Here is a 20729-nt window from a genome sequence, read left to right as displayed (position 1 = left end):
GGCAATTATTGACCTCTCTGTCTACTGAACCAGAGAAGCTGGATTGTGGATTCTGAATTGTGTTGTCAATATCCCCCCTTATTTTTATAACTTGAAGCAATAGAACAGATTTATTGTGACGGTTTAAATAGAAATGTAAGCTTACACATCCGGCCAAGCCAGTACCACTAATAGTGATTTGTCGGGGAAAACATTTATCACATGGATAAAATGTGAACCTATCCTGTGCAATGGTTTAAATGATGAAAGTAATTTCTCACTTCTAAAGTGATTGGTTGCTACAGGAAACTTTCAGTTTTTGTCAGGGGCCTCTTTTTGCCCAGTTGGTTTTATCAACCGTAGCATTAAAAGCAGGGCCGTTGTTAGCACTGGCGTTAGTATAATGCATAATAGCATTAAGATAGACAGTACACGTTACAAAGATGTCTGTATCCCTAGTGGAGCAGCCATGGCAGCATGTAGCAGAGAGAGCGATGATGACACTTGTCCCTGCTTGCTCTGCTATACAGCTCTGTGCCTGCAGCGCTACTGGCACAGGCTGCTTCCCCAAGTGTAATGTCTATGGTAATGCTAAGAAGCAGAATATCACACTGTCTTGACTGCTTCTTAAAGTGCATCCTGGTGCCATCTCTTCTCTAGGTAGGTGATGCACATGCTCCTGGCATATGGTAGAAATGTGAATGCTTGCTCCTCATTCCCTGCGCTATTACATGCGCTGATAGCAAGGGGGTAAAAAAAGGGAGAGGGGAGCTGCTGAAAGGGCATCCTGGTAGCCCTCAGGAGATAGCAGCCATCCACTGCTGCCACTCTTGTTACACGGAGTGACAGCCAGCAGACCATCATTATCATTGTAGTTTTTTTGACATGTTGAAAGACAAAGATCAACCAACATTGTGAATGTTGGCCGATTGTTGCATTTTAACACTAGTTATTACACCAAGCAATTATCAGCCATAAAGGAGGTAAATAATCGGCAAAATAAGGCCGATAATCGCTTGGTGTAATAGGACCTTAAGACCAGTTGTGGTCTTAAACTGGACAATATGTCAAAAGTTTATACAGTTATGGCCATACTATGGCAGGGGAGGCCCACATGACTGTTGTTTTGAGGGACAGACTAGTAGGGAATGTGTAGGAGCAGTTTTAAAAGATGTTTGGAGATAAGGGAGGGGGGGAAGGGGAGAGTGCGGTGGGAGTGGTCTTAAGGGAGGTATGGCCATCGCCGTTGCAAGGATTGGCTGAAGGGCAGGGAGAGGAAAGTTAGAGATTGGCTCAGAGTTAGTAAGGAGGGCAAGGTTTGAATATAAAACAGGAGGCGTTAGGGGGCCAGTCAGCCGTTTTAGGTATTAAGCTTTGAAGGATCAACTTCCACCCATCCACCCTGGTGTTGAGCTTGGGGGACAGCAAAATTATTTTGGGGGTAATCTCATTCTGGTGCTTGATTTGAGTTGGCGCAGTAAGTGGACATTTCTAGTGAATTATTGGGTTCCATTTCTTCTTATCTTACATCTGACTGCACCTTAATTTAGTCGTATGGTATGGGATGTGACATTTGAAGCCTGATCAGCCATTCAGTGGCTGTAGCAGGTTCCTGCCTCTGCCACTGAATGGCTAAGGCGGGCTTAAAACTTCACGTCATAGACCAGGAAGCGGCCAGAGACGGGAGCAGCAGGATGCAGGAACCAGCGAACAGGGAAGGTAAGTGGACGCCATTGCTTTCATCCACCCCCTCCCCGGATATAGTAAAAAAAAAAGCCCTTCCACCTGGAGTACCCCTTTAAATTGTCCTTAAAGAGTCACTGTGGTTTTTTTTTTTGCAGAAGTCAATAGTCCAGGCGATTTTAAGAAACTTTGTAATTGGGTTTATTAGCCAAATATGCCATTATCTGCATGTAAAAAGCCATTTCCCAGGTCCCCCCTCCTCCTTCCTCTTTTCCATCTACTGCAAAAAATCTGAAAATTGTGACTTGTTGCATGAGTCGTACCCTGTCTGCTCTAGGGAGAGGGGAGGGGGAGGAGGGAGTGGACAGCAGAAAGCAGATAACAGAGGATTACAGGCAGGGAGCCGGGTGACAGCTGTAATCTGAACTCAGACAGGTCAGTGGTGACTGTCCCAGGAGATAACGGGTGAGGTATTTGTAGATTAACTCTTTGTTGTCCTGTTTTGGTCTTTTCTTTAGCTCTCTCCATAGGAGAACAATGAAGACAGGGGAGAGAGCTTCAAACTGCTTTTTCATGATAAAAATGCATTTTTTTTGCTAATAAACCTAATTACAAAGTTTGTTAAAATCGCCTAGACCAGGGGTCCTAAACTGGCGGACCGCGGTCCGAACCCGGACCGCGGAGGCCAGCTGTCCGGACCCCTGGTCAGACCTCCTAACCGCCCCGGATCCGGTCCGTCCCGCTCCCCACCGCACTGCCTCCCGCCCCATAGGCGTACTGTCCTTAGATGTCAGTACGCCTGTGGAGCTGGGGGCAGTGCCGGTCCGGCCCCCGGCTGATACGCGCTCTCTGGGGATGTCCCGGCGATTCCCCAGCAGAGCGCGCACTACAGACCTCAGTGTACGCTGCCGGCCTGTCCTTCCCGGAAGTGCAGGCCGGCGGCGTACGCTGAGGTCACTGATGCGCGCTCTGCTGGGGAATCCCCGGGACATCCCTACAGAGCGCGTATCAGCCGGGGGCCGGACCGACGGGAAGAGACGAAGACAGCCGCAGCGGGGAACGAGGTGCTAGGTGAGTTGTTTTTGTTATTTTTTTTTTCTGTCTGGGGGGCATCTACAAGGGGAGAGCGCACAGGTGGACTATATACTACAGGGGGGACCTCACAGGGGGCTATATACTACTGAGGGGGCTATATACTACTGGGGGGAGCGCACAGGGGGCTATATACTACAGGGGGGACCTCACAGGGGGCTATATACTACTGAGGGGGCTATATACTACTGGGGGGAGCGCACAGGGGGTTATATACTACAGGGGGGACCTCACAGGGGCTATATACTACAGGGGGAAAGCACAAGGGGGGCTATGTACTACTGGGGGGAGAGCACAGGGGCGCTATATACTACTGGGGGGAGCTCACAGTGGGCTATATACTACAGGGGGACAGCGCATGGGGGGGCTATATACTACAGGGGGAGCTCACAGGGGGCTATATACTACAGGGGGGAGCTCACAGGGGGGCTATATACTACTTGGGGGGAGCTCACGGGGGCTATATACTACTGGGGGGGAGCTCACAGGGGGCTATATACTACAGGGGGAGAGCACAGGGGGGCTATATACTACTGGGGGGAGCTCACAGGGGGCTATATACTACTGGGGGACAGCGCACAGGGGGCTATATACTACAGGGGGAGAGCGCACAGGGGGGCTATATACTACTGGGGGGAGCTCACAGGGGGCTATATTCTACAGGGGGAGAGCGCACGGGGAGGCTATATACTACTGGGGGGAGCTCACAGGGGGCTATATACTACAGGGGGAGAGCGCACAGGGGGGCTATATACTACTGGGGGAGCAACAGGGGGCTATATACTACTGAAGGAGAGTGGACAGGGGGGGGCTATACACTACTGGGGGAGCAACAGGGGGGCTATATACTACCAGGGCAGTCACCCCCTTTGTACCTAATATCAAAGGCCTGCTGAGAGAGAAAAAAATGCCAATTTTCCCGCTAATAAGCAGCAATTCTGTATATAAATAGTTGAACGTTTGTGACAAAGTAACAAAACACGTTTCCTACTGATGTTCAGCTCGGACCTTCACCTGACAATAGACCCCGGTAAGTGGACCTTCACTAAAAGTTGTTGAGTACCCCTGACCTAGACTATTGATTTCTGCAAAAAAAAAAAATTCACGACAGTGACACTTTAAGAATAGGCTATGCTCACATGACTTTTTAGCTGTCCTCTTTTTTTTCTCAAAATGATGTTCTTTATTTTAAGTGCCAAATGACATCCGTCATTTTACGTTTTGGGCGCTCGTCATTATAATGGCACATCAGTCAAGTTACGGCTTTTTGGGGTATGTTTTTTTTTAAAAGGTCCATTTACCATTTAAAGGGGTTATCCAGCGCTACAAAACATGCCCACTTTCTTTCAGAGACAACACCACTCTTGTCTCCAGTTCAGGTGCGGTTTGCAATTAAGCTCCATTCACTTCAATGGAACTAAGCAGCAGAACCCCGCCCAAGCTGGAGACAAGAGTGGTGCTGTCTCTGGAAGAAAGTGGCCATGTTTTTGTAGCGCTGGATAACCCCTTTAACTTAGTAGTAAAGACAGTGAAAGGAGGGTGAAAAAGAATGTGTGAACAACTAAATATAACGTTCATTGTTTACAATATAACATCCGCAAATAATTGTCATGACCATTAATTTGACGTCAACGCAAACAACTTCCATTATTTAAGACGCTATGTGTATTGGGCCCATTTATTCAATTGACTTTAACTATAATTCAGTAATAACGGACGTTATTTAAAAAAAAAAATCAAACGGACGTCTTTTATTTTTTTACACAGTGTGAACATGTGCTATTGAGGACTAGTGTAAATGATTCTGATTCCATTCACTATGCAGGGTACAGTAAATACAGTACTTACTCATGAATGGTCATAGATAATGTAAATGATTTTATGTATATAATGCTACATTTATGTAATGCTAAAACACTAACATTACGTGTTAAGATCTATTTTATTGCACAAAGGAGGAAGCATTGTGTTATAACATAGCTATGTCTTTCAAGACCTATTTAATGTTAGTGCCCATCCATTATCCATTAAAACCTCTTACAGTTTTCAGAGTGCTGCTTGTTTCCCATTAAGCAACCAGCGGCTCATGACTCAATGATGTTGTCTTCTGGCTTCACCTGCTGCAAGCTTCACATTTGATGGATGGCCATTCTGACAGCTGCCACTGCTGTCAACCACATCAAGTAGATTGCAGAATTGCTGTAGGTTAGAATGATGGGAATTCCCCAGAACTCTTTTTCATCTTCTACATGTAATAGAATATAGTAGAGTTTGGTTTTATATAAATGAGGCTGTGCACTTACTGTCCATTCATCTCCTGGTAATTCCACTGATAAAGACATGCAGCTCTTCTCGCCTTCCAAAGATGACTAGCCCTACTGTCCTGGGTAAAGTCTAACTAATAATTTGGTAGCAAAAGACAGCATCAAGTGATTGATTTTGGCCCCTATTACTATGAATTCCTATGAGTGGGATGATTGCTAAATCTATAACATAGGATATGTAATATCTAAGGAAAACCTCTTTAAGGTAGCTTCACACGTACCGGATTTGCAGCGGATTCCACTGCAAATTTGGTCCATGTGAAGCTACCCTTAGGGTGCGTTCACACGTACAGGATCCATAGCAGACCTGCAGTAGATTTGATGGGGCAGATTTGAAGTTGCAGATTCAAAGCAAATCTACAGTTTCAAATCTGGGCCAGCAAATCCGCTGCGGATCCTGTACAATGTGGATGCACCTTTAAAAGGAACCTAACAGAGCTGCTAAAGTGTTCTCTTATCATACTTGGTGTGCTGTCCTCTGTTAGGGTATATAGGAGAAAACATTGTTTTATTCTGGTGTGCTGCAGGAAGAGGGGCAGTAACTAGGTAAAAGTTACCTGTTATAAATATTGGAATATTTGTTCTAGAATCTTTGAGTAAAATGTAGTTAAAACCCAACAACCCTCAAGTTTAAAACTAGTTATAAAAGTGGTGCTTTTATATCACTCACCATACTCTGAAAAAAACAGGAGAGTAGTTTGGTTCTTAAAATTAACTCCAATATGTACTGTATAAATGTTTGTTGCATGCTAAGTGGTGTAAGAACATGGAGATATACAAAAATGTCTGGGACTACATTATATTTACAACACTACGTATTATGTGAGTGGAATAACAGATAATAAATTTTAAAAAAAGGCACCAGGATTAGCAGCCAGCTTGCAAGGCAACATAAATCCAATTCTACCTGTGGCGTATAAATGGAACTTCACATTAAATAAAACCCTCAGCAGGGAGACAACATGAGAGCAGATCCATCCAAATTATTGCAAAGAAATAACGGGGGATTTGTTTGTAGCATATTCCACCTCTCATTTTTTTATGACCTTTTTGAAAATGAAAGGTGTTACATGACTGGTTGCCACATCTGTGCCTAAAAACACCCTAAATCCTCTCTTGAACACCATGGCATAAAAAGATATATCGACTAATCAGTGTTATGTCACTGAGAATCAGCAGCCACCTTACCATGTGGAATACAGGTGGTGCTGGTAGCCTGTAAAAATACACTTTACCTGCCCTTTTGCAAAACATTGTGTGACTGTTTGTTCCTTATAAATAGTGTTCAGTGGACTTGCCAAACTATTCAGGTTTGGCAAAGTTCTCTGAACCCGAACACTTGGCATTTGACTCCAGGTAGCTGAAAAAGTTGGATGTCACTCTCGGGCTGTCAGGTCATGGATACAGCCCAACTTCTGAAGCCACAAGGAGTCAGATGCCGAGAGCACGATTTTGAAGAACGTTGCTGTACCCAAACACTTCGGCAAGTCCACTCAACACTACTAATAACCTCGAAAAAGGGAATGAATTGCATTGGGTGAACAGAGCATTAAAGTTGGCACAGTAGTTTTTTAGAAAACTGCCACTGCAGTTTTTGTGCCAAAATCCGAAGTGGATTCAAATAAAATGAAAAATATAAAGGGAGGACTCGTACTTCTCTTTTCTGTTGGATCCACTTCTGGTTTTGGCACAAAAACAGCAGTGGCAGTTTTCCAAAAAGCTCCTGTGTGTTTCTAGCCTAAGGGTGGGTTCACACATAATGGGTCCGCAACGGATTTCATGCTGCGAGTTTCCAGCAAAATCAGCTGCAAATCTCTTACTGTCATTCTCAATAGAATTACATACTCTCAGCGGAATTTCATCCTTCTGAAAGTATGTGAACACTGCCCCCTTAACCCGCAGCGGCCCAGTATGTACATTACCAGTCCACACTCCGACTTGCATCGGGGGGCTCCTGCCATCCTGACGTCCCGCTCAGCCAATCATAAGGATCATGCTCTAAAACCTGGAAACAGAGTTGTGAGATGGAGTGTTGCACTTGGTTTAAGTGTAACGGGATTAGTAACAGTAAGTTACTGCTTCTAATACTGTAAATGATTTGTGGTGGAAAATCCTATCTTTGATTTTTCTGGAAGTCTCACCTATGTAAAGACGTTCTCAGGGACATTTCATGGCAAATCTCTGATTGGTATACTGTATATTGGTATACCTTTGCCTGTGCAGGGATGGTAGATTTTTTTGCCCTTGAGAACATGGGTACATTGTGCTCAATGAAATCATGGGCAGTATAGAAGATTTTGTTCATAAATGAATAATAGGTATGCACAAATGTTATTCTATCAATATTATTATGTGGACTCTGATTGCTGGAAGTGTTGTAAGGCTTAAGTAGTCACTTTGGGTAGCCTCTTTCCCTTAATTTCTCAACCATTTGAGAGAGGCGTGTGTTTCTTGTGGTTTCATTGGAAACAATCCTTTCTACTATTTTGTATTGTGAGTGTGGTAGAGATTTTTTAGTTGGAAGAGAATAGAAGCTAGAGTATAGGAGGAGGTTGTTGCAATCTATTTCTTTGGTGAAGAGGTCTAAGGTGAGTTTGCCTATGTTGTCTTTAACCCATTTACATCAGTAATACATATACTTATACATATATCACTTTCCCAGACTGGTGGAGAAAAAAATACTTCCCTCCGTCCTGTCGGATGGGTGGTATTCAGGGGCTTAGCTAATGTCTCTTGGACCCTGGTGCAAGAGGTCAACTTGGGCGCCCCCTTTCTCGATGCTATTGGTATATATATATTTCAAGACTGATATTACCAATAATACCAGTATACAGGAAATATTATCACCATACATATTACCGCCATACTGTTACTAAACAAATCCTGTTTACTGAGACCAATATTGCCAATATTACCAGTACACAAGGAAATATTACCGCCACACCACAACCATCACCACCATATTGTTACTGACCAAATCCAGTATACTAAATCCAATAAAACACAGTACCAGATAACAAGTAACAAATAATACCACCACATACTGACTAACACCACCGCTGCTACTGAATATAATCCTCTGTATATAGACCATTATCTCTTCATACAGTCATAAAGAGGTGGACGCACTGTACACAGGCTCTGTACACCATATACATTACAGTGCAGTTATATCAAGTGACTCACAGGGGACGTCTTCTCTCATCAGAGTTCTTCCCTTTTCATCTTCTCCATCTGCCCTGGGCCATTATGAGAACTTCTCCGAGCCACGAATCCACAGAATCTGCCAGACAAACATCACACTGACACCATCCTCATCTCTCTACACACAGTACATCTGTACTGGCCCTTTTACACCCTCATTTAGTAGCTAGCCCTGACACTATGTGACCCCCCTTACAGTACATGCCCCCCTCTGTGCATGCCCTTTTGTATACACCCCCCATGTAGTCCACCTTATAGATGGCCCCCCAATGTTTCCTCCTTATAGATGGCCCCCCCTGTGTTGTCCCTCTTATAGATGCCCCCCATGTTATCCCCCATATAGATGGCCCACCTGTGTTGTCCCTCTTATAGATGCCCCCATGTTATCCCCCATATAGATGCCCCCCATGTTGTCCCCTCCTCCTGCCCCTTCATCACCATACTACTACCCCTTTCATCCTTCTGCCGTCCATCATCATACTACTACCCCTTCATCCTCCTGCCCTTTCATAATCATACTACAAACACCTCCATCATAATACTACCACCCCCTTCATCATCATACCACTACACCCCTCATCATCCTCTTGTTCCTTAATCATCATACCACTACACCCCTCATCATCCTTTTGTTCCTTCATTATCATACCACAACACCCCTCATCATCCTCATGTTCCATCATCATCATACCACTACACCCCTCATCATCCTCTTGTTCCATCATCATCATACCACTATACCCCTCATCATCCTCTTGTTCCTTCATCATCATACCACTACATCCCCATCATCCTCTTGTTCCTTCATCATCATCATACCACTACATCCCCATCATCCTCTTGTTCCTTCATCACACCACTACACCCCCATCATCCTTTTGTTCCATCATCATACCACTACACCCCCATCATCCTCTTGTTCCTTCATCATCATACCACTACACACCCATCATCCTCTTGTTCCTTCATCATACCACTACACCCCCATCATCCTCTTGTTCCATCATCATACCACTACACCCTCATCATCCTCTTGTTCCATCCTCATACCACTACACCCCCCATCAACCTCTTGTTCCATCATCATACCACTACACCCCCATCATCCTCTTGTTCCATCATCATACCACTACACCCCCCATCATCCTCTTGTTCCATCATCATACCACTACACCCCCCATCATCCTCTTGTTCCATCATCATACCACTATACCCCCCATCATACCACTACACCCCCCATCATCCTCTTGTTCCATCATCATACCACTACACCCCTCATTATCCTCTTGTTCCATCATCATCATACTACTACACCCCCCATCATCCTCTTGTTTCATCATCATACCACTACACTCCCCATAATCCTCTTGTTCCATCATCATACCACTACACCCCTCATTATGCTCTTGTTCCATCATCATACTACTTCACCCCCCATCATCCTCTTGTTTCATCATCATACCACTACATCCCCATCATCCTCTTGTTCCTTCATCATCATCATACCACTACACCACCCCTCATCATCCTCTTGTTCCTTCAGCATCATACCACTACACCTCCCATCATCATCTTGTTCCCTCATCATCATACCACTACATCCCCATCATCCTCTTGTTCCTTCAGCATCATACCACTACACCCCCATCATCATCTTGTTCCCTCATGATCATACCACTACACCCCCCATCATCCTTTTGTTCTTTCATCATCATACCACTACACCCCCATCATCCTCTTGTTCCTTCATCATACCACTACACCCCCCATCAAGCCTTTTAAAACAAAAAAATCTATACTCACCTGAATGGTTTCTCTAGTCTTCTAGTCACACGCGCTGGCGGGCTTCCCGCGGGGGGGGCGGAGCTTCGAGGGACCTGTTTTTTTGCCTACCTGATGCTCCCAGCCCCGCAAGTCAGCCGGGGGCCGTCCCAGCCTGCCTCTTGTGATCGCAGGCAAAACATTGCTTGTGGTCACAAGAGGGAGTGGGAGGGGAGCAGTACAGTGGCAACCGGGGGGGCCTCGCGGGCCCCCCCTTGGTAGCGGCCCGGTCGTGGCGGCGACCGCTGTGACTGTAGTAGCTACGCCACTGGTGGTATTCTCATAGAGTCTGCCCTCCCATTATACAAATAAAAAGGGGAGAGATTTAAACTTTTAATATGGGAAGGGATATATTTATTTATTAAGAAACTTTCTTTTCTTTTTTTTTTTTTTTTACTTCTGTACTTTGTAGTCTCCGTAGGGGATTTCTATAAGTAACGCACTGATTGCTCATAGAGATCAATTACGTCACTGAAGACCAGCCAAACAAGTAGGAAGGATCCTTCGCTCGCGGGGAAGGGGGTGGCAATCCTGCCACTTTATCCCAACAGATGCTGTTTTAACGCCATTTAAATGCTGTCATCAGCTTTGCCTAAATGTTGTCATCAGCTTTGCCTGTGGCTGATATCAACCGGAGACAGGACTGAACAGAGAGGGCTCAAGTTGTGAGTCCTCTCTGTACCCCCTTAACACTATTATGACATAGCTGGATGTCACAATGGGCTAAGGGGTTAAGTACCAAGGCGTCAAGAACATTAAAGGGGTAGTGTGGCGTTTAACATTTATACACTAAATAACACACATTACAAAGTTATACAACTTTGTAATGTGTGTTATTTAAGTGATTGGCCCCCTTCTCCGTGTTTCCCCCACCCTGGAAGTGTGGTGCATTATACTTACTGAATTGCTGTCGACCCCGGCCGCCATCTTGGGTCGACAACGTCATCTTCGTGAGGCCGGCCGGACCGCTCTAGCCATCCCTCATGCTGGCCCCCCTCTGTCGCATCATCAGCTGCTCAGCCGCGATTGGCTGAGCATAGTTATGCCCAGCCAATCGCATAAAATGCACCACACTTCTGGCGTGGGGGGAACACGGGGAAGGGGGCCATTTACTTAAATAACACAACAATAAATGTTAAACGCCGCACTACCCCTTTGACTTGGTTGCTGTCTGCATGGAATGTAAATTGTAGTTCAGACCAGATGGAGTTAAGCAGTTAGCACATCATGGTGCGTTTACACAGACAGATTTATCTGACAGAACTTTGAAGCCAAAACCTGGAACAGACTCTAAACAGGGATCAGGTCATAAAGGAAAGATTGGGATCTATCCTCTTTTCAAATCCATTCCTGGCTTTGGCTTTCAAAATCTGTCAGATAAATCTTTCTGTGTAAACACACCCTATGGCTTTAACTACTTTTGAGGGTGGTGAGTGCCTGTCTGTTCCTGACAAATTGTTATTGTATTTTACTAAAATGCTATGCAACTTATGTACATAAACCTTTATTACCTTATTTCCTAATAATAGACTATTCTGCACTATTTGAAGCAATTAAAAAAGCCGGTTACATTCTGAACACTTATATTTTTTTAATCTCATTATATTTTGCCACATGTGTAATTCATTAATAAAATGTGTTATTTTCCAGAGAGAAAAAAAGGGTGGACTGCTCAAACTTCTGGCAGGAGCCTCTGCAAAAAAGAAGTCCCGTTCCCCACCTACCATTTCACCAACACATGATCCCCAGGCGATTGTTGAAGGAGTAATTCACAGTGCTATAGGACTTGAGTTCTCAATGACAAACCATGGAAGAGCGGGGTCATGTCCCATTGAAAGTGAAATGCAAGGAGCAATGGGAATGCATCCATTACACAGGAAGACTGGCTCTTTAGATCTAAATTTTTCAATTCCATCACCAGTTAGACAGGCTACATGTGCAATGGTAGCTGTACGGCCAGAACCCAAATCACTATCCAGAGAAAGGTAAAACAATTAATATGTAATGTATTGAAAGTTGATAAATGATAAAGCAATGTCACATTGTGATAATTTATTTCCCATTGGCAAACAGTGGCAACATTGAGTGAGCTTAATATCATATTTTTGATGCATACTGAGGTCAATTTCATAAGAGGCTAATGAATCAATAACATTTTGGATTATTACAGAGTACTAGAGTACTCAGAAGAAATTCAATAACCCCTTCACTTTGATAATTTGGATATATACGTTCCTACTGCACATGCCCTATGCAGTAGGAACGTATATATAGATTCCTAGACTGAAAGGGCTTTAAATGTGTGCAAGACGGCTCCAATGGGGTTGGTCCTGCACACATCAGTGTGGCCGGCTCCAGAGCTAATGACAGGCAGCGGTCATGCAGCGGCCTGTCATTAACCCCCTTAAATGCTGCAATGCACAGCGATCGCAGCGTTTAAGGTAGTCATTGACAGGACAAGGACCTGTCACTGACCGATCACTTACTTCTGTCCTGTCGGATCTTTGATCTGTGCATAAAGTCTGCTCTCAGACAGACTCTATGTACAGATCGCTGATAACACTGATGAATGCTATGCTATGCCTTCCCAGTCCATGGGGCTGAAAGTATGATAAGGTTCGAGTTCTATAGAACCTTAGGTTTTTCCGCTGTTCGAACATCTGTATATGCAATCAGAGCATTGCATATATAAGTCCCCTAGGGGATCTAAAATGTGTAAGAAAAAAAAAAAAGTTTTAAAACAATTTAAAAAAAATCCCTAATAAAATGCCCTAATAAACATTTATATTACTCCTTTTCCATTATACAAATAAAAATATAAAAAAAAAAAAACATATTACATATTGTAATGCAGAATTACCAATCTATTAAAATATAACAATATTGTTCCTGCACCGTGAACAGAGTAAAGGAAAAGTGAAAAAAAAAACACCAGGATTGCTGATTTTTAAGAATTATATATTAGAAAAAAATTAATAAAAAACAATCAAATTTTTCTCTTACACTAATATGATATCAATAAAAAGTAGAGAGATCATGGTGCAAAAAATGACACCCCAACCAGCCCTGTAAGTGGAAAAATAAAAGCGCTATGGCTCTTAGAATACGAGGAGGCGACACTGCTTCAATTTGATCCAGACATCCGGGCATCAATTGACCTCATTCATGAAGGGGTTAAACAAGGGAGAACAAACTAACTCATGCATACCCTCGGTAATGATTCCCGCTGTCTGCCCGCTCCATGCAGTGGGCGGATCTAGCAGGAGGACCGCCTGAAAAACTGGGATACAGCCATAGCCATAGGCTGTATTCCAGTTTTCCAGGCGTTCCTCCCGCTGTATCCGGCAGCTCCACGGAGCGGGCAGACAGCGGAAATCTGATGCCGAGCGTTCGGGTTCATACGAACCCGAACCTCGGCAGGTTCGGACCATCCCTAATACCAAATAATAGTATGTCAAAAAGTATGTTAAACGAACAGATGTGATTTTTTTTCTTCAGACTATAAAGCATGAAATATCTTGACCATAAAATAGTTGTGGAATATTACCCTAACATCTCCAGTACTTCCGAATCTTAACAAAGTATATGCTGTAAAATCTTGACACTAGTCAAGGACATTTTTAACCATAAAAAAAAAAAAAAAAAAAAAAAAAAATATATATATATATATATATATATATATATATATATATATATATGTTTTTTTTTAAAACTGATAAAACAAATTAACAAAACTTTTAAATACATTCTGCTGTTTTTGTGGTAAAATTTGTATTGTAAGAGTGGCCATTGGTACGATATGTTGCAGAGTCATTACTCTCTTCATGCACATAGAAAGATAGTTCCAGGCCCTGAAATCACGTAAGCAAATCCTTGTTAACTGGTTCTTCAATATATATTCATAGCACGGTGACACTTTCTAGCTAAACTAATAAACTCATCTACAGTACACAATGATTTTCCTGAACTAATTCTACTTTTCGCTGCCACAAGCTGACATCTGGAAGGCAGGGGTTTATGGAGGTGTCTAAAAAGGCTTCTAGAGTACTGCTTTTCTGACAAATAGAAAAATACTCTTTAATTAACACAGCTTCAAAGTCCCATGTAGTCGACAAGATATCATCTTTAAGCCGTGTTATCTAAAATACACAGTAAAAATAGATGTTTTTTGTAAAATGTAAAAATGATTTAAATTTACTTCTTACCCCTTCAGTAGCTTAGTCCACTGGGACAATCAGTTATTAAAGATATTAAATTTAGCAAATATCTTTATTTATGTTACATTATTTTTATAATATCTGCTGATCAAAAACAAATATCTTATTGACCGGTTAATTCCCGGCCAACTTGCTACATTCCCTCCACTGAGTAGGTGCAGGGCATGTCAGGAGTATAGAGTAGTCTACTTGTCAAATGACAAGCCTGGTGAAGATAAGCCACAAAACACTGAACAAGCCATGGGTCAGAACCGAGATAGCCAAGACAGAGACATAGTCAGAACCAAAGGCAACGACAAGTAACAGGCCCAGGCCATACACATAAAGAACTAAATCAGAATACAGCAAACAGGGTCAGGACTGCAGATAATGCTGGTTATAAGGCAAAGACTAACAGTTACGGGCAACAACTTGCGTCCTGGCAGCTCCTTGTGTATAGATGACGTGCAAGGCATACAGTGCAGACCACGCAATACACCCAAGTGGGATCTTACAACCAAGTGGCCGAAACATCCACTGTTTCACAAACCCTTCTATGTACCACTGCATTATCTGTATCTATTATGCCCTGTCTACCAGCCACAATAGGCTATGTACCATATAATGAAGGTACTGTGCTGCATTATTTTTGACAATTTCTCTAAAAAAAATGTATCCCTTAACCATAATAATAACAAGAATGCTGTGAACTTCTTTACTGTAAGTCCAAAACTAGACCTTCGGACAAGACTGCAATGGTTTTATTGTACTGCCTAAAGCACATGATGGTAGTCGCCCTTGTTAAAATACTTGTGATTTTGTTTCATTCTTATAATTTATCATTTAAATGTTCTGCATTCCAGATATAGAGTTGTTGTTCCCTATCCACCGCAAAGTGAAGCAGAAATTGAACTAAAGGAAGGCGACATTGTGTTTGTCCACAAGAAGCGGGAAGATGGTTGGTATAAGGGCACATTGCAAAGAAACGGAAGGACAGGGCTTTTCCCCGGAAGCTTTGTGGAAAGTTTTTAATTATGTCATGCAGCATTTCTGTACAATGAAGAAGCATCCGACAAAGTACCATATGGTATGTGGAAACATGATGGGTGAAAACATTCATGACACACAATAAGCACAAACCATCAAGAAAACGGATGCCAAAACAACAAGTTGCCATTTTGACTTCCAAAGATACCCTTGGACCATCAGCCTTTGAACAAAATAGAACAAAATATTTGATGCCCATCACTGAGACATGGCTGACTGGAAGAGCAAGTGGTATGTTGGAGTAGTGCCTTCTGCTTAGAACCATGAACTGAGAAGATGCACGTTTTGACAATGTTTGCTAATTGTGATGTATACATCAGAAATGAAATTACTTTAAAATGAATCTTTTATTCTAACTTATTTGTATACACTGCAGTGTTCTTATTACTTGCCTATGCAAGAAGAATAAATTGTAAGAATCGGCCAATGGGTTTTGCACATTTAACGGTACACTTGATGTAGTTTATTCTGCTACAGTAATACCTGCACAATAATGGGCACAAGCTCAACATTGTTTTAAAGGAATTATGTCAAAATTCATAAAGATTTAGCAGGCCTTGGAATTTTGGCCTTTCTTTTACTTTTAGGCTATGTTCACACAATGTTTGTTTTGCGTCCGTCTTTTTGGACAGCTGTCTTTTAATAATTACGGCCGCAAATAGTGAAAAACAACATTACGTGAAAACAACATTACGTGAACACAGACTTTAACTTTTGAGTAAGATTGTTACAATTTTATGTTTACATTTTTTATTGAATTTGTTTATATACAGTTATAGTCACATTTAATTTTATTGTATAGTTGTGCTCAGTCATAGTTCATTTTGGTTTAAACTAACAACGAAAACCAGCTCAGTAAAATGAAGCACAATAGAAGGGAAAGGGGTGGTGGAGCATTGTCAAAATTGGAAATGCCTGACAAGACATGACATAAAAATAAATAAAAAATGTCTGTTTTCTTTCAGGAGCAGTGTCACTCTTCTCCATAGGAATTACCACTCAGTAGTCAAATGAATGAGCTGCAATATTAGACACATCCAGTGGACAAGAGTGGCAATGTTTCTGAAAAAAAGCAGCCATGTTTTTGATGTTATACAATCTGACAAAGGAAATGATTTGCAAATGCGATGATAAGTTATTTGTAAAATAAAAAAGCAGTATTTAAAACAATGAAATAGTGGAAAATCATATATTTATTATTGACACATTTCGAGAGAAAAAAAAGAATTTAATATAGATACATGTTAAGATGATATAGTAAAAGTGCTTGTAAAAAGAACACTGCAAATCCCTATGAGGAAAATATCTGTGTACAGATTGTAAAGTTGTGTTGGAGTTCTGTCCTCATTTAGATAATGTTCTGGAACTGTGTTAATCAAATACAATGTCTGGCTTTGGAAGTCCTCATCTTATCTATGCCAATAAATAAAACAACCAGCAACAAAATATAGGTTTATAGGGACCTGTCAGTGCAATAATAAAAATAGGTGAAAGATCAATAATGCCAGGGAGAAACATACGACTAGAGTTGTCTGAAAGGTTTCTACTATGGGCTACCATATGGGAGCCATAGTTGTTGAAATAGATATGGGCAAATAAAGAACAATATCTTGATTTTAAGGTAATGCTAACTTAAAACCAGTGGAAATAAATGCTCATCATTTACCAGTACGGAGCCATACAGCCTCATCTAATGTAACTTCATGTGTATGGAAATATTCTTTCCTAGAAGCAAGGATTCTACAGGAGAGAATACCTCTATGTATATCAAGTCTAATGAAGCATGCAAACATTTTTTGTTGGATATGTTCAGAATCTGACAAAAAGAATCAGCTAGCATCATGTGAAATCAGAGACAAATATAGGTACAGTTGAGACCTCATGCACCTCAAGGAAGCCTTGTTATAGCCTCATACTAAAAAGCGAGATGTGCATGGTGAGCCTTTAAGCCAGAAAAGATTGGCTATAGCAGAAAATATCTAAATCTCCTATTACACATGTATGCACAACCTAAAGGTACAGAGCAACATAGTAAAAAATGTGATTTTATCCCAATCAGGCTTCACTGATGTATGAATAACTGGCTACAGAATGAGTAGGCTTTACTATTATTGGATAGTAAAAGTACACTGAAATATCGGGTATTGTCATATAAGCAATGTAAAAAAAATTGAAGATGTTTATATGGATGACAATGCTGTGCATTAAAAGATAATTTCATCCAATTTCATCCATTACATTTATTACAATCCAGTATGTATACTATAATTGCCAAAAACTTGTGCAGTTAAATTGTGAGCAGCTGCTCATAGCAACCAGATTCTATCTGTCATTCTTTTGCTTTTTGTCAAATTAAAACTTCAAATTGATTGGTTGCTACAGGAGCTCTACTTAATATTTGCCCCGGTTTTGATACATCTTCCCAATGCTATATGCAGCTTGTTAATCATTTCACAGTAAGACCAACGTAAAATGTATTGCTAATATTGCATGCAATAGTGTGTTGCTATTAACTATAACATGCAAGCAAAGAGAAGCCCTGTGAAAGTGTACCACCAATCTGTATAATACAATCAGGAACAGGTATACATCAGTAAAACTTAGAGACAGTCATGGACTGACTAAGGGCCCTATTCCACCGGACGATAATCGTTCAGATTATCGTTAAATCGTTCAAATCTAAACGATAATCGTTCGGTTGGAATGCAATTAATGATTAACGACCGAATAAGAAATCGTTGATCGCTTTATAAGACCTGTACCTATTTTTATCGTTGCGCGTTCGCAAAACGTTTGCATTGTTCCGTCGTTCGCAATAGATACGAACGCAATAGCGAATAAATAGTGAAGAAAAAACTATCGCAATTACAATCATAAGTAACGATTATCATTCCATGGAAATGAGTGAACGTTTTCAGGTCTTTCACAATAGTGGTCGTTTGAGATCGTTAATCGTTAACGATTATGCAAACGATAATCGTCCGGTGGAATAGGGTTACAACACTTGTAACAACAAATAGAACATATATAACATACACATAAAAATGCCCATATAAGTCATTTGTTTTTAGTAAGATCTCTAGGGACATTCTGACCACTGAGTGGGTGCTAGGGCAACACACACAATGTAACACAATGATCATGACTTCCAAACTATCATTCTTTATCACTACCCAGACACCAAAATAAGTACTCTGGATACAAAAATACATACAGACTCCAAAGTAAAAACAGACCTCAGATCAGACATGGGCTATGTTCCCACTACATGAATTTGTGGCCGTCATTGCCAACGGACGTTAAAAAGGCATTTAATATTTGCTAATGATCATGATCATTATAGACAGCCATCACAAGCACATATTGGACGTCTTTTTGACGGCAATGATGGACGGAAAATACCATAGTGTGAACTATGGTACTAAAGTGAACTAAAATGGAACCCCAGACAATACCCTAGAATACAGACCCCAAATCAAATTCTCTAAATTACCATACTTTTTAATTTGGTGTTTTATTGTTAACTGCAAACTATAAAGTACATTTCAATGTTCAAAGAAGTAAAACTTATTTTAGGAACTATAATAACTACAGAGCTTTAGGCTATGTTCCCACAATTTTTTTTTCTGTCCGTTTATTAATTTTTAAAATGACCGTCTGTCCATAACATCCGTCATTTCGCAGTTCAATTGTCTGTCAGTGCAATGATGGCTCTTGATACATTATTCTAGCTCGGGTGGACTAATTGTCCTTTAAACATTGAAAGGTTCATTGAATTTAATAGTAAAGACGGTGAAAAAAAAGAACTGTGTGCAAACATCAAAAAATAATGTTCATTGTTTGCAAAATTTACATGATCATTATTTTGATGTCTGTGCAAACATCCGTCTTTAATATACTGTGTGCATTGGACATGTGTCTTTTCATTGACTTTAATGCATTCCATTGAGGTTTTTTTTTAAAAGAAATAGCGGATGCCTTTTCACTTTTTTTTTTACTTAGTGTGAATATAGCCATAGAACTATAGATAGTGCTAGATAATTATATGGGTGTTAATGGATTCTATAGTCAATAAAAAGTGCAGTTATAATTGTAGACAACTAACACGCTTACACCCAAGAATCAATCTAATGGAACAGCATGATGTGAAAATTGCCACATCAAATTCTCTAAAGTAGTACTGTATATACCCAACACTAGACACCAGACCCAAAAGAAAATACCATCCCCAAAACAGACACAACAAAAATACAGACCTAGGCCAGACACCCTAGTACTCCATACTCCAAAATAAATGCAGACACCTGAGATCAAGATAAAATTGACTCCATAATATTAACAACCTTAAAAATAACTACAAACCAAATCCAGACTCCAGAATAACTACAGGTCTAAAAGAAATATAAACCCCAGACCAGTCCTACTTAATATAGATCCTACATCCCTATATAAACTAGATCACAAACCCCCGAAACATGTACAGACCCCAAAACCCTAAATACAGACACCAAAATAACTACAAACCCCATACCAGTTCTCAATCCAGAGTTGTTAACCTTCTTTTGATTTGTTTTCCTGGACAACTGAAACAAAGATCACAGTTAGACCACCATTTTTATGGACATACTTGGACATACTGCCCTTTTTTAAGACCATGCCCCACATCATGCCCTAACATAACACCCTTAAATCGCAAAGATCCCAAAATCAAAATTGTTCCAGCACAAATGATTTCTATATGCAGGAGAGCGGTGGATATATTTAACTCCAGGACAATTCACATAAATTCTCAGTATTTGCAGATCCGCAAATACGGTATGCTTGGTAACCCATTAATTCCTATGGTGCAATATACACATCCTCTATTTTTGCAAATCTGCAACATATAAAAAGGACTGGTTGTGATGTGGTTGGGAATTGCGGTAAGAAAACTACAATAGAAGTCTATGGGAGCCTCCACATTTTGAGGAGAACACCTAAGCACTCCGAAAAACCATCTGCAATTTCATTTTGCTATTCTGTGACATCACTATTTAAGCTCCTTCTGACTGATTGGGACATCTAGTTACATCATTTTATGCCCCCTCCCCCTTTTACTTTCTTTGCGGATCAGCAAAATATGGAGCACAATATGGCCGCACTATAGATTTTTTTTTGCAAATTGCAGAGAAAAAAATGCTGATCAAAAATTTCATCTTTGAAAATATACTGATGTGTGAATGTAGCCTAACTCTTCCTCAGACTCCTGGTGGCAGAAAAGGATGATCACACTGTTTGCAGCTAGCATATTGGTGAAGTGTGAATTGTAAAGTGTTGCGGAATCTGTTGGCACTATATGAATAAAAATTATTATAAAAATTATTATTATTATTATTATTATTAT

General features: G+C 41.0%; 1 protein-coding gene across 2 annotated transcripts in view; it reads left to right on the top strand.

The window, feature by feature from the left end:
* Positions 1-16945, top strand: part of SH3RF3 (SH3 domain containing ring finger 3) — a 316246-nt gene extending 299301 nt beyond the window's left edge. For both annotated transcript variants that reach the window (XM_069970913.1, XM_069970912.1), the window contains 2 exons: positions 11754-12088; positions 15163-16945. In XM_069970913.1, the coding sequence (XP_069827014.1) occupies positions 11754-12088; positions 15163-15331 (504 nt within the window). In that variant the 3' untranslated portion in view covers positions 15332-16945. The remainder of the gene's footprint in view (positions 1-11753; positions 12089-15162) is intronic.
* Positions 16946-20729: the final 3784 nt, after the last annotated feature.

This window comes from Dendropsophus ebraccatus, chromosome 5 (genome assembly GCF_027789765.1).
Source record: "Dendropsophus ebraccatus isolate aDenEbr1 chromosome 5, aDenEbr1.pat, whole genome shotgun sequence".
NCBI classification, from domain to species: Eukaryota; Metazoa; Chordata; class Amphibia; order Anura; family Hylidae; genus Dendropsophus; species Dendropsophus ebraccatus.
The sequence above is the reverse complement of the archived record's forward strand: the minus strand, read 5'-3'. Positions and strand labels throughout refer to the sequence as shown.